Genomic DNA, 13,841 nt, shown 5'->3' with positions numbered 1-13,841 from the left:
CATCAATGCTACATTTTTTTTAAAAAATTTTTTTAGACTTAATGGTGACTTTTAAAGCATACAAATTGTTGACACCTGTCTTTTGTTGAATTCTGTATGTTGCCCTCTACATGTCCTTGGTAAATGTTTTAGTTTTATATGCTGTCTCATTGACGTATATGCCAAATTTCCTTTTATTCATAAAACACCAAAAATGTATTTTTACAATTAGGACAAAGAATTAAAGTACATGACAAAAAAAAATGTACTATTATGGCTGTCAGACAAAAACATTAACTTTTTGTCGGCTTTTAATATCACTGATCTTTTTTTAACTTCAGTTGATGATCCAAATACTTTAAAATATTACTTATGGAAAGTAAAAATTCTTCTTTTTACAAGTACTGAAAACTTAATTGCACCGCAACAAACAAATGCCTTCTGTCTAAATGAAATTTGATCATGCCATGTGCCAGCACTGGTACTTTGAACACTTCAGCATACTTGTTATTTCTTTTTGTACAAGCTACTAAAACTACCGTTTCACGCCACTTATAGTTAACCAACAATAAGAAATCGTGCAATGTCCTTGTGTTAAGTAAGTACCATGCACTTGCCATCGTGTCCTAGATTGTCATTGAATGGAAGAATTGCATCACCTTCTATATATGAACAATCTCATGGTGTTAAATTATTCTCTGAGTATCACCGATATCTGATAATTTATTGATGGAAAAATTCTAGTTTTATTGAATGAAAGTATTACTTCATCATCTTTACATGACAAAGTTCAAGGTGTTAAATAATTCTCTAACTATAAAGGATTTCTGAAAACTTATTGATGGAAAACGTTAAGGTGTTTTTGTCCATATAGATATCATTATGACAATCAATAAATACACAAATACTGACTTGAAAGCTTTGACAATCAATGAATACACAAATACCGACGTGAAAGCTTTGACAATCAATGAATACACAAATACCGACGTGAAAGCTTTGACAATCAATGAATACACAAATACTGACATGAAAGCTTTGACAATCAATGAATACACAAATACCGACGTGAAAGCTTTGACAATCAATGAATACACAAATACCGACTTGAAAGCTTTGACAATCAATGAATACACAAATACCGACTTGAAAGCTTTGACAATCAATGAATACACAACTACCGACTTGAAAGGTTTGACAATCAATGAATACACAAATACCGACTTGAAAGGTTTGACAATCAATGAATACACAAATACCGACTTGAAAGCTTTGACAATCAATGAATACACAAATACTGACTTGAAAGCTTCATAGCTGATTATCTTAAAGACCATAAGCTGCTTTAGTCAGTAAAACTACCAACTTAATACATTCCCAACTTCTTAACCAGCTCTATATACAAATACGCTGCATTGACTATGGCCTCTTATAGCAGACTATGAGGTATGGGTTTTATTCATTGTTGAAGGCCGTACAGTGAGCTATAGTTGTAAATTTCTGTGTCATTTGGTCTCTTGATGAGAGTTGTCTCATTGGCAATCATATCACATCTTCTTATTTCTATATGATGGCCAATGAGACAATTACTTATTCAAGTCCAAATAAGTGGATTAAGTAACTATGTAGGGCAATGTACGACCTTCAACAATAAGCAAAACACATACCATATAGTCAGTGAAATGAACTTATTATCCCTACTTTACAATATACCAATGCATAAAAGTACTGCTTACACATGCCCTATATCTGTAAAGATTGCATAATTCTAAATCGCCATAACTATTATGTCACCTTACTTTGAGGAGGATGCCAAAATTTTAAGTCTTGAAATAAAGCAGATCTACATTTTATTTTCAACATGGATAACCCTGCACCTTTACCAATTTTTTAATTTGTTGTTTATCTTCTTCCTACTTTAAAATTTTTGAATATTAGTCATAAATATCTGATAAAAAGTAAATTGCATTAAATACTGGTACATGTATGTCATTTAACTAATAAACCATATCTTTCTGTAACGAAGCATTTATTTTTCTACTGAAAAATGATTCCCAACATATCATGCAAGAAAATTGCATAAGTACTTTTAAATTAAAACCAACAGAAAAATTATAGAAAGTTAGCATGGATCCTTTAAAATCAAAATGGATTGATTTTTGCTTGCTCTAAGAAATAATAATTATATTAGTTTTTGCAAGGGTTCTTCAAACTTTCTGACCTAACTTATGACTAAAGATTTATAAATCCCACATAACCAAACGGACAACCCCATACAGCAAAGGCTTTTACATATTTGCTAGCCAAGGGATACAATCCAGACCTTACTGGTCACTAGAGTATAAGGGACCAGATAGAAACCTCAAGCTAGGGAAGATGAGATTTATATTTATGCTGAAAGGGAGAAGTAAATTTACCATTTCTTTACCAAAGTCAATCTGCAGGGTTTAAGAAATCAAGACATTTCTACATGTAACTGAACAGCAGGATACTTATTCATTTATAGATGCTCAAAAATAAAAATAACAAGAATGTGTCCATAGTACACGGATGCCCCACTCGCACTATCATTTTCTGTGTTTAGTGGACCCTGAAATTGGGGTAAAAACTCTAATTTGGCATTTAAATTAGAAAGATTATATCATAGGGAACATGTATACTAAGTTTCAAGTTGATTGGACTTCAACTTCATCAAAAACTACCTTGACCAAAATATTTCACCTGAATCAGGACAGACGACGGAAGGACTGTCAGATGGACAGATGAACGGACGCACAGACCAGAAAACATAATGCCCCTCTACTATCGAAGGTGGGGGCATAAAAATATCTTGTGTAATCCTTACGTCCGAAAGAAGTAGAAAATACAAGAAATGTTCATCCTTATGCATATGTGATTATGACAATAAGGAGAACTATCATGTAGCATACCCACTGAATATCGTATATTGGGTCATTTGTGTGTTCAATAAAATGTCTATTTAATCATTGCAATTATATATTTAAATGTTTTCACATATAAAAATCCATTTTTAAGCAGCTTAATCTTTATTTGGGATTTTCAAAAGCAACAATAGTCCTTTTCAATGCAAAGAACACCTTAATATTATTTCTAAAATTTGACTGACCATGCAGGCCAACTACAGACATGAAACACCCAAACTTTAGCTGATTATTGAGCATATTCAATAAACTTTTATAAAAGGCATGCAATTTATTTGATTATTCTAAAAGTCTTCACCTACCTGCTCAGTTTCCATTTAATTACCAATCATACAAAGCAATTACCTAATAATCCAAATTAAAAAAATTTGCACTTCACAAAAAGATTTTAAGTCCCATATCAGAGAGTGTCATATATTAATAACTATATATATAAATATATAATCAACAGATAAAATGAAAACATGTTCTACACATTAACTTCAGTGTATTTACGTTATTAAATATAATTACTGTGTGTTTGCCTCAAGACGTTAGGGTGTGGCCACTTGACATAAAACTGTTTATATAATCTGTACATACAAATCTATCATGACTTTATATATTGATGGCCGATAATAAGTTTTTGATGACAAAATATGATTACTTTTTATTGTATTTCTTTATTTCTTACAATTCTATTTCAAGCAACACCCATTTCCTCAACAAAAACAATTTTAGATAATACCACTTTAAAAAAAAAAATCTTCAAATCTGTGTAGAACTATGCTCACAGGTCATTTTACATTATGAGGCTATTATATCTCCACGCTTGTACTCCCCAATATACCAATCAATGAGGTTCGATGTCAATGGAATCATTTCAAAAATGGGCCATCATACAATAAAGACCCAAGGTCCTCAGGCCTAATTCTACAAATCTTGATAGTTACTTTTTATAATTGTATAAATAAACCAATTTTTCAAGACGTTTCTTTTTAGACACAACAAGATACAATAATGTGGAAGTTATAACAAATCTTCAGCAAAGTTTGATGGGTTTTTTTTTGTTCTAGGGAACCATAAAAATACAAACTAGTAATTCTGTCAAGATTAATTTGTCCCATTCAACTCTATTCAAAAAATTTGATAACAAATGTGATAATGTAAAGACCATGAGAGAAACAAACAAAAAGTTCATAATTTTCAAAACATAAACCTTGTCATTTAGTTTCTTTCTATCTCACACAAAATAGAAGAATACTTTTTGTTGATAGATTACCCATTTTCTGTTCCTTTGTTGTATGTAGAATTGGTAAAGTTCTTATTTTGCAAATTCAATTAACCAGCTTTTAAAAATTACTATGGATTATTTAATATTCAGTGGATATCATTTTTTTTTTCTTATTTTGGTGAACCACAAATTAAATTTCAAATAGTAACCATTTTTTGTCATCTTTTTTGACTGACTTTGGCAAATTCTTGAAATCAAAAATTCATGAAAACCACTGAATCCATAGTAAATTTTTTGTTTTACTATCTTAAAATGAATTAAGGAGATGTGAGTTAAACTGGGGAGGTTAATACTCATGAATTAAGGAGATGTGAGTTAAACTGGGGAGGTTAATACTCATGAATCACAGAATAGCTCAAATCACTCATAGACAGTTAAAAAAATCTGAAAGTCATATGAACTTGTAATTTGTTAAGATGTGAATGTACAGAGGATACCTGTTGTTTATATAGGGACTATCTCTATCTATCATAACAAGCCCTAATCACCTCTCTCCATTAAAAGCTTTGTTTGTTTTCATGTCAAATGAAGATTTAACATAGGACTTGTGTCAGCCAACACATGACACCCAAACTACACTGGCCCTCAAAAAGCTTTTCTGGTCACTATGCTGACTCACACATTTCAGCAGAATTTTTCTTTTTAATATCTTAATTTAAACTTGCATGGTATGTCTTGTCACCTTGATTGACAAAATATTCAAAACTTGCATGTAATTCAAGGACAACATAAAATCAAAAAAAATTAACACTTAATATAAAATCTTTTTTTTTAAATATTATTTATTTTTACATCTTTTCAAAGTTAAGGCTCGTTAGATGATGCCTCCACTAACTGTGGGAAAATAATAATTTTAAAAAACCGTGAGAAGGGGGTCAATTTGTTATGAAGAGGGAAAAGATGTTTTCTATTTTTTGGCTAATCTGAAATCCATTACTGAAATAACATTTTATATATATCTATAAAATAATTAGCCCACTGTTTGCTTTACATAACCTTATTTTTTTCAATTGTTGAGATCTAGGCTTAAGAAAGGTTTGTTATTCTAATGTATGAACCAAACAAATGTTAACACTTCAATCCTCTCTTAGTCAATATTTTTTGGTAAATTTTTAATCAACTTGACAGATATGCTAGGTTAAATTTAATCAACTTGGAAGGTCAATTAATTTTGATTTAATTGTCAAATTTCAACATCAAGGAAAATTTATTCAAAGGCACAAGTTCTTACATCAGTATATCAAACTTTGGCCTGTGAAACTTTCAGACTATTTTTTAAATAAACAAGAAGACAGCCCAGAGATAAAACAAATCCTCACAGAATACCATGGATTAACTTAATCACAGACTAGATTTATACTGGGAAACGAAGTTACCTGGATCAAAAGACCATCAGTCTTTGAAAGGTAGCAATGTGTATACAGTTGACTATCAAATGGCTACCAAAATTTGTTTTAACTTATTGCATGTCCAAAATCCAAATACACAATTTTATTTTACAGCCAGATTGGTTCAAAGTCAATGAAGAAATGCAAATACTGGATAGGATAAAATTAAGACAAAATTTGTTCCATCTAATGATTGTAAACTTACATCATTTCAACAGCAAAAATAACAAGATCACTACAAAATTCAGCAGTCATTTTTTTTTTTTAATATTACATCATTAAGTAACCCTCAGATGCATATAAAGATTTTGCTCTAAATCAAATTCAAGCAAAAACAGAATACAAAAAAAGAAAAGAAGAATCTTCACAATTTCAAATTATATGCATGTCTAAAATGACATCACGACTGTTGAATGCTATAACAAATATCTGTAGCTAAGATTTTAAAGGTATTCATCATATATAGTAAAGACAGGAACTCATCCACTAAGAAACAGGGCTAAACGAGAAATATTCTAATGGTTTTAATAACTAATGTTAAGGTGGCAACCGAGGAAGGCTAGGGTGTAGGTAACGGTATATAGGTATGTCCGATGATGCCACCCGATACACAGTTCAAAGTGACAAACTTATTCTCTACATCGTATTTCATGAATATTTATATCTTTTTACTTGTATGGCTGTAAGAAAGATTCTATTGATAGATAAATTGAATATAAATGAAGCATAAAAAACAGGTCAGAGTGACCTTTTTTTGATACTCCCATATAAGTAATTTTATATCATCTTTTCTATTGTAGGTAACTAGGACTTGGTATATAAGTTATGAACTCAGAAATAAAGATAAAAATTCCAAAGCAAATGAATAAAATAATGGGTTATATGGCCTTTATAATAGGAATTGTCAGTTGCCCAAAGATGCTTAATCCTATCTTTGTAAATGGCTGGATATATATCAATTAATTTTGAAACTGGTTATGGACAGGGATGACAAGTCAGGCGCGGATCCAGAGGGGGGGTTCCGGGGGTTAGAACCCCCCCCTTTTTTTGGCCGATCAATGCATTTGAATGGGAGCATATAGCTGGAACCCCCCCTTTACTCTGGGTTGGGAACCCCCCCTTTTTAAAATGGCTGGATCCGCCCCTGCAAGTAGTCCCTCCTTAACTTCTTTCAGGCTAAATAATATAACTATAGACCTGATGGAGCTTGTTGATGACCTTTGAATGAGCAAGGTTCAAGTAACAAACTGCTGAAACTGAAAGATACATTTTGTACCAAACTTTACAATTGTTATACCCTTAATCTTGAACCAGTAGACCTTATAGGCTACACTACTGCAGAATGGTCCAATTTAGTGTTTTCACACCAGCTTTCATTTTATGGTAACAGCTATTGTGTTGATGGATAGGCTGCATCATCAGATAATTTAGAATCAAGCATCCCATTATGTTTGGGCTTCAATTGAATGAAGGGTTGTACACAAGACTTGAGAGTGTACATTCCTGTAAGGTGTTATATAATATCAACATTTGACACACTAACATGTATTGACTGCTGTATTAATTGAATTTTATTAAATATGCAATCCAAAAACTGACAACTAAAACATGAAAGATGTCATATATCAAATGTTATACATGTATTAACCTTTATTTTAAATAAAACAGAAATATTTTTTTATGGTCACACATGTAAAGTTTCAAACAATCCTAAAGAGTAAAGATGAAAGTTCAATGGATCCTAAGTATCCTTAATAGATTTTAGAGGAGAGTTTTTTGTGAGTTGCTGGCAGACGGATACCATGTGATGCAAAAGCTCACATTTTAAGCAGCAGTCTCTTGTTGGACAAGTTATCTTACCTGATCAGAACTGTCATCATATTCTTGTTTAATGGTGATCTGAATTGCTTCATAATCATCAAATAACTCGTTGTATCTGTTTATTGACAAGGAACTGAAACAAAAGAAAAAGATTTTGACGAAAGCAATATTAAGAAGAAAATGCATCTTCATTTCTGAGTTTTTGTTATACACATGCAGGCATAGGATAAGCAATTTAAAGTTCAAAGTAATAAAAAGTTACATACAATCATGCTCAACTTTAACAGTTACTGTTTTGGACGCATCGATAATAAAGGCGAGTAAACACAAAAGCGTCTTCAATGTTTCGTATGCTTTACTAGAGTCTAAAGTATACAAAGAGACGTCGGCAAGTGACGACGTTGTGGGCCTATTGTTAAGTCAAAAATGGCGGTAAAACGTTAAGCAAATAAAAGAGTATAAAATTCTAAACTGAAACTATAACTAATTCACAACAGTTACAATTCAAACAGAACATCGACTTTAACAGTGCTTATTTGTTTTCAAGGAGAGGGTTCCCCTCAAACCCACAGGCTACAGGTGTGTTCTTGATGTGTTTCTCTCTTTTTTTTGTAGTTGGGATGACTTCTCACTGACATATATATATACCACAAGTTTAAACATTTATTGTCTAGTTAGGTAAATTTGCTGTATCATTGATGCTTGTTGCATACTTCTATATTTTTTTGTCATTGCTTCTTAAAAATGCTTCCAACACTAATTCATAAAATTTTAGCTTAATTACAAAATCAAGAAAACAATATTCATGAAAAATACATTTTTTCAAAATCCACAAATTTTAGCATCAAGAAAAATAAATGAACCCACAGCATAAAAATAACAGTTAATCAGTCTGTGTTTGTCATTCTATTCAATATTGTTTTTACGTTGGTTAGAGGTAATTTACCATGAAATTGTGGTCATAACATACATGTAACTAAAGGCTAATTAAATTTGAGCAGAAGAGGAATAAAATCTGAACCACTTACATTTTTGGAGTCAAATTTCCATTTCAAAACATTCTAAACGTACTATTTCATACCCACAATATTGTTCTTGCTGTCTATTTGTTTCAACAAAAAAATTGTCATTTTATCAATGCAGGAAATTATTAAACAATGTTCAATGATTACTATCTGAATTCACAAATTATCTAGGAATGAAATTTCTTTTATACAACCTTTTTTAGATCTTGAAATAAAAAATGAAATCTTTTTTTAGTGCTTGAAATGAAAAATGAAATCAACCCCTAATTATCACTTTTTAAGTTCAGATCAATATTCAATAATTATATATATCATAATGTCTAGTCAAACATATCACCTTTTACTATAAATACACTGACCACCTGAGCGTTGTCCGCTATCAATTTAATCTTTTGAGTCTATACCGTTATCGTAGTCGAATATTTAAATCGTATTGATATCTTAACCAGTCAATTGTTAGACTACCTTATTTAAATGTAACAATTTATATCGCTTTACGTGTCAAAAACTATAATATGTGATTATCGAGTGTTCTTCAAAATTCTCTTATCTTGATATTATGATTGAAAAAGTGTCATAGACTTCCTCATTTTCTATCTTTAACCCTGAAATAACAAATAAAATGGCTCTTCTAACCCTGAGAGATCTCAAGTACTGGTACCTTTAACTTACATTTTAGGTATGCAATAAAAGCAATGTAGTCTTTATCTAAGTGTCCTTTGTTTATATCTTTATAAGGGTTTACACATTAACAGTTGGACTCTACTTTTTTTACCTTGAAAAAACTGAGGATGTTAAGGAACTTAATACATGAACAGTTCATTTAAAAAAAATATTTTTAAGAAAAAAAACATATTAATTTTTTTCATATAATTTAAACAAGAGTCTACATGCTGATATGACTAAGTAATGATTGATCTTTTCTTAATAATTTTTTTTCAGGTGCAATATGCTCAGCCAATAAAATGTATAAATTTTGATTTTTTTCCATTTCCCGAGTTTCAAAACCAACAGTTTTCAATTGCACATTGTATTTGCTGACATATTTAATGCTGACCAGTACAACTTCTCTTTGATTTACTTTTTGGTGCACATCAATTAAAACAACCAGAAAATGAACCCTTTTGATTGCATTAAACACTATAGATAATATATACCTTTCTTGAGTTCTCATGCTCTGCTCAGCTCCATCTGAAAAAATTTTGTAAAAAAAGTCAACTAAACATCATAAAAACATATTATTCAATTATTTATATTCCTCTAGGCCTTCATAATATACATAAATTTAAACCATAACCAGCAAGGAAATATAAATTAATAAGGGATGATTACTAAATAACTTGAGGCTTTAAGGAGACTGAATAGCTGACTAATTTGGTAAAAATATGTCATATTGATAAAAAAATTTAACATTACCAAGGATGGATCTACATGCATTACCAAAGATGTTGCAATTTTAATCACGACACCAGCCTTGTGCACGCCATGTTCTGCTGAAATTGGATTGCTGTTTTTAAAATGCAAAAAAATAAATGTCATGTATATTGAACATGTATGCCTCTAGTAAATGTGCAGCTTAAACAAAGTCATTAAAACATGCAATGCAGCTTTTAATATTAAACAGATCTTTCTTATGTCCAAGATTCCTAGCAAAGCTTAAGGATCTGATAACAATTGTTTTGTTGTACACACATTTTCAGAATGTTAGGAGTTTTGTCCTCATTAATTATACCTTTAAAAATTTCATTGGTTTGTTTAAGAATCATTGAAACAGTAAGTAGAATGGAGCATAATATGTTTTAGAATTTTATCAGATTGAAAAAAACTTTTTCTAACCAGATAATTTAGAAATTCCATTATAAACAGAAAGCTAACTGAATTTTGTTGTCAGAATTTTTTTATCAAACCTCCAAGTTAATCTTGACTTTTTTTCATTTGATAAGAATTTTGTATTATATTTCATTCAAATAGAGCCTGTGACATCACTGCATACACTCCTAGATTTCACAGAGAAAAATAAAGCCTGAGAAACCAAAAAATGCATAAACCCATATCTTCTTTTATTCATATCGGTTATTTCACTTGTTTTTTAAATTTATACAAAAGGTATCAACATGAAAGCTCACATTTGTCAACTTGTTTGTGGATCAAGGAAAACAAGTTTCTAAAAATATAACTGTGGTTAGACTTTTTTATTACATTTATTGCATATGTTATATTAGTGTTTACTTATTGTCTTTATTTACCTGTTATTCACTGAAAAAGTTCCATCTATTTACATGGTATAGCGTATAGGTATTATATAATCAATCTGTACACAGGTAAAAAAAAATGTGTACAAAGGGACATAAATCTAGCAACATTTCAAAACTTTCCTCATTTGGAATTTTTTTTTTTTTATTTAAATTTTGTTTGTTTGTCCTTTTTATCATGAATACTAATTCCTTTTGAAAGTTGGAATTTTTAAAAGCAGGCACTTATTGTTATACATGTATATTTTGTATCGGTGTCTTATAACAAACAACTAAAACACTCACTGACTAAGTTCCTAACATGAGTATCAGTACTTCAAGATTGCTCTGACTCCTGGAAACACCAGAACAATCTATGACTAGAGTACATGTATGAGGAACTCAACCATCCTTCCTTTAATCTTAGTCAGAGGAGTAACAAAAATGACATCCATTTTTTTATAAATACTCAATGTTTCGGTTGTAACTTATTCAATAAGGATTTTTGGCAATATAGATACATTTGAATCTTTCAAAATTTTGATGAAATCACCATATAAAACAAAATTATGAGGACACTGCAAGCTAATTTCTAAATTTATTTTCCCCAAAAACTGCACAATAAATATATACAGTCATTCTTACTAAAACTTTGTGTATCATCGTACAGCGGATATAGGTACTAACCAAGCGGGCATGAGCGATTTTCATCTTACACGGTAACGAAAATCTTTGTTTTGTTCACATAATATCAATGTGTACTTCAATCTGAACATAATTGCTGTTTTAAGAAATGATTTGGATGAAGGTTGATGATTAGAGATGTCTCATTATTTTCCCAAAACAAGAATGGTTACTAAAAACATGTGCAAATACTTGTCAAAGAAGTTGACACTCGTCTCATCCGATATAATTCTATATTTATTGCAACTCTTTTTCTGATAGAAGGCCGCTGTGCGTGTGTAATAAGTACAGCTGTTTCAATAGTTGGCATTGAAATCTTTCATATAAATGTTATTTTTCGATATTTTATCCCAAAAGAAGCGATGTGTACGGTGTTTAGCTGACCACATAAATTCTTATGTACGGTGCATAGTTAAGTTGTTGTACACCATACACAAAAACTTTATTTTCATACTCGTTTATTACCCAAAAAGTTTCAAGGAATGAGTAATCACATGTAGGTTTATGATTGGTATTTATTACTTTTGCCCTGTATTAGGTTTCTTTCAGATAAAACATGTAAATGTTCCAACAACTGTATCGAAATTGAAAGTTGGTGTTGACATTAACAACTATTTGCGCATGTACAAGTTAATTGTTTTTATTAGAATATCAAAGTTGCTTTATAAATAGGACAAAATCGATGCATTATTTGGGAGCAGGAATTTCAAATGATGAGAAATGTACATTTAATATTGATAAAGCCAAACAAAGATTTTCTTTACCGTGTAATGTCAAAATCGATCATGCCCGCTTGGTTAGTACCTATATCCACTGTACAGTGTACTGATGATACACAGTGTAAAAAGGTCGGGGTTTATATTCAATATTTCACAATTTCCTGAACCACACTCAGAGGCGGATTTAGAGGGGGGGCCCGGGCCCCCCCTTTTTGGGAAAAAATTTGGTTGCTTATATAGGGAATCACTGAAGCGTGACTGGAGCGGGCCCCCTCTTAGGTCAGTCAGTGGGCCCCCACTTATGAAAATTTCTGGATCCGCCACTGACACTTGTTTGCAAAGTTTTATTTTGCAGTTTCTTTGATTCCAATATTAAATTTAATATACCTTTCATATCAAATTTACACTTACAGACTTAAAGAATTGTTTTTTCTAAGGAATATTTAGAATTTTTTATAATAATTGCAAACTTAGCAAAAATTCCCATTTTTAGTTTTACAGTATCTTTTACGACCAGGATGCATATATATTTACCAGATATTTAGGATTTGATTAAACATCATGACCAGGAGAGAATTTAATACCAATTTCAATTTTTTTGTTCCAATAACACAATTGAACCATAGCCAGTCCAAATAGGGCATTTGCTCATATGATTTAAGCAAACTTGTCTCCAATGTGAACATTTAATACATTTTTTAAGACAAGCATGCATTTCTCTTTTTTTTATTTTGTGTTGCAACTTTAATAGAAATTTTCACAATATTTTTCTTTTTGAGAGAAAACCAAATCACAAAACTACATGTAAATGATACAAAACACTGTCTTGGTCATCTGACAGCTGTCAAAAGGTCAACCATCACAACTTTAGTCTTTATATAGCTACATGTAGGGGCCTTGTTAACTTTTTAGGACTTTCTCCTAATAGCCCTTACAGTTACAAGGCAACCAATCCATAACTTCTTTTTAAAATATACAGAAAAATCGTTGCCTTTCACCTTATCAATTTCGTTTTTAAATATTCTCCCGAAATTCAATAATTGTGTGGTATTTATGTTGGTCAATTATATATATATGGTCATATTCTAAAGAACAATTACAGACCAACATTCAATGACCTGGATCAGCTGATATGCAATTACTAATTTGTTTTAATTATATTTAACTGCAATTAAACACATTTCGACTGAAATATATTTACACGAAGAAATACCAAAAACATGTTAATGTTGTAAATAAAGGAAAATTCCTATTGACAGATTGAATATCGATTGTTTTTATGCTAATCAGCTGACTTTCTGTTTCAGCAGCCAGTGCATTGTATCCGGAATTGAAATTGAATGACACGTGAAGTGAAAGAGATATTATTCCAGTATATGAATAATATGAACATTTTCTTACCAAAGCAATCGAATTCTGTGATATTTTCCCCGTTACCCGTGTCGGATATCTTCCCGTCTGTCGCCATGTTTTGCCCATTACCACGCCTAACATCCGGGCAATTTTGACTGACACACCCACTTCTCAAGTAGGTGTGCATAAGAGGTCAACTTCAGGTCGCTTTCGATATCTATCACATACATTTTTACATCCAAATTACCACAAAAACATTCTTTATTTATTCAGAAATAAACGGATTAAAAAAAGACGCTAACATATAGCTATTAAGGATTCATTTGCAAGGCCGTATATAAACTACCGATGTCGATGAGGCAGACTGCCTCGTCTGATTTTTTCGGTAAAAAATATGAAAAATATGAAAAATAAGAATAATGAGAT

At 31.0% G+C, this 13,841-nt stretch overlaps 1 protein-coding gene across 1 annotated transcript in view; it reads right to left on the bottom strand.

Annotated features, from left to right (window-relative positions):
- Positions 1–13,605, bottom strand: part of LOC139485604 (Krueppel-like factor 12) — a 44,231-nt gene extending 30,626 nt beyond the window's left edge. Inside the window, exons 1-3 of the mRNA XM_071270218.1 lie at positions 13,464–13,605; positions 9,586–9,619; positions 7,443–7,536 (exon numbers count right to left, since the gene is read on the bottom strand). Of these exons, the coding sequence (XP_071126319.1) occupies positions 7,443–7,536; positions 9,586–9,619; positions 13,464–13,602 (267 nt within the window). The 5' untranslated portion in view covers positions 13,603–13,605. The remainder of the gene's footprint in view (positions 1–7,442; positions 7,537–9,585; positions 9,620–13,463) is intronic.
- Positions 13,606–13,841: the final 236 nt, after the last annotated feature.

The sequence above is a fragment of the Mytilus edulis genome, chromosome 8 (assembly GCF_963676685.1).
Source record: "Mytilus edulis chromosome 8, xbMytEdul2.2, whole genome shotgun sequence".
NCBI lineage: Eukaryota > Metazoa > Mollusca > Bivalvia > Mytilida > Mytilidae > Mytilus > Mytilus edulis.
The sequence above is the reverse complement of the archived record's forward strand: the minus strand, read 5'-3'. Positions and strand labels throughout refer to the sequence as shown.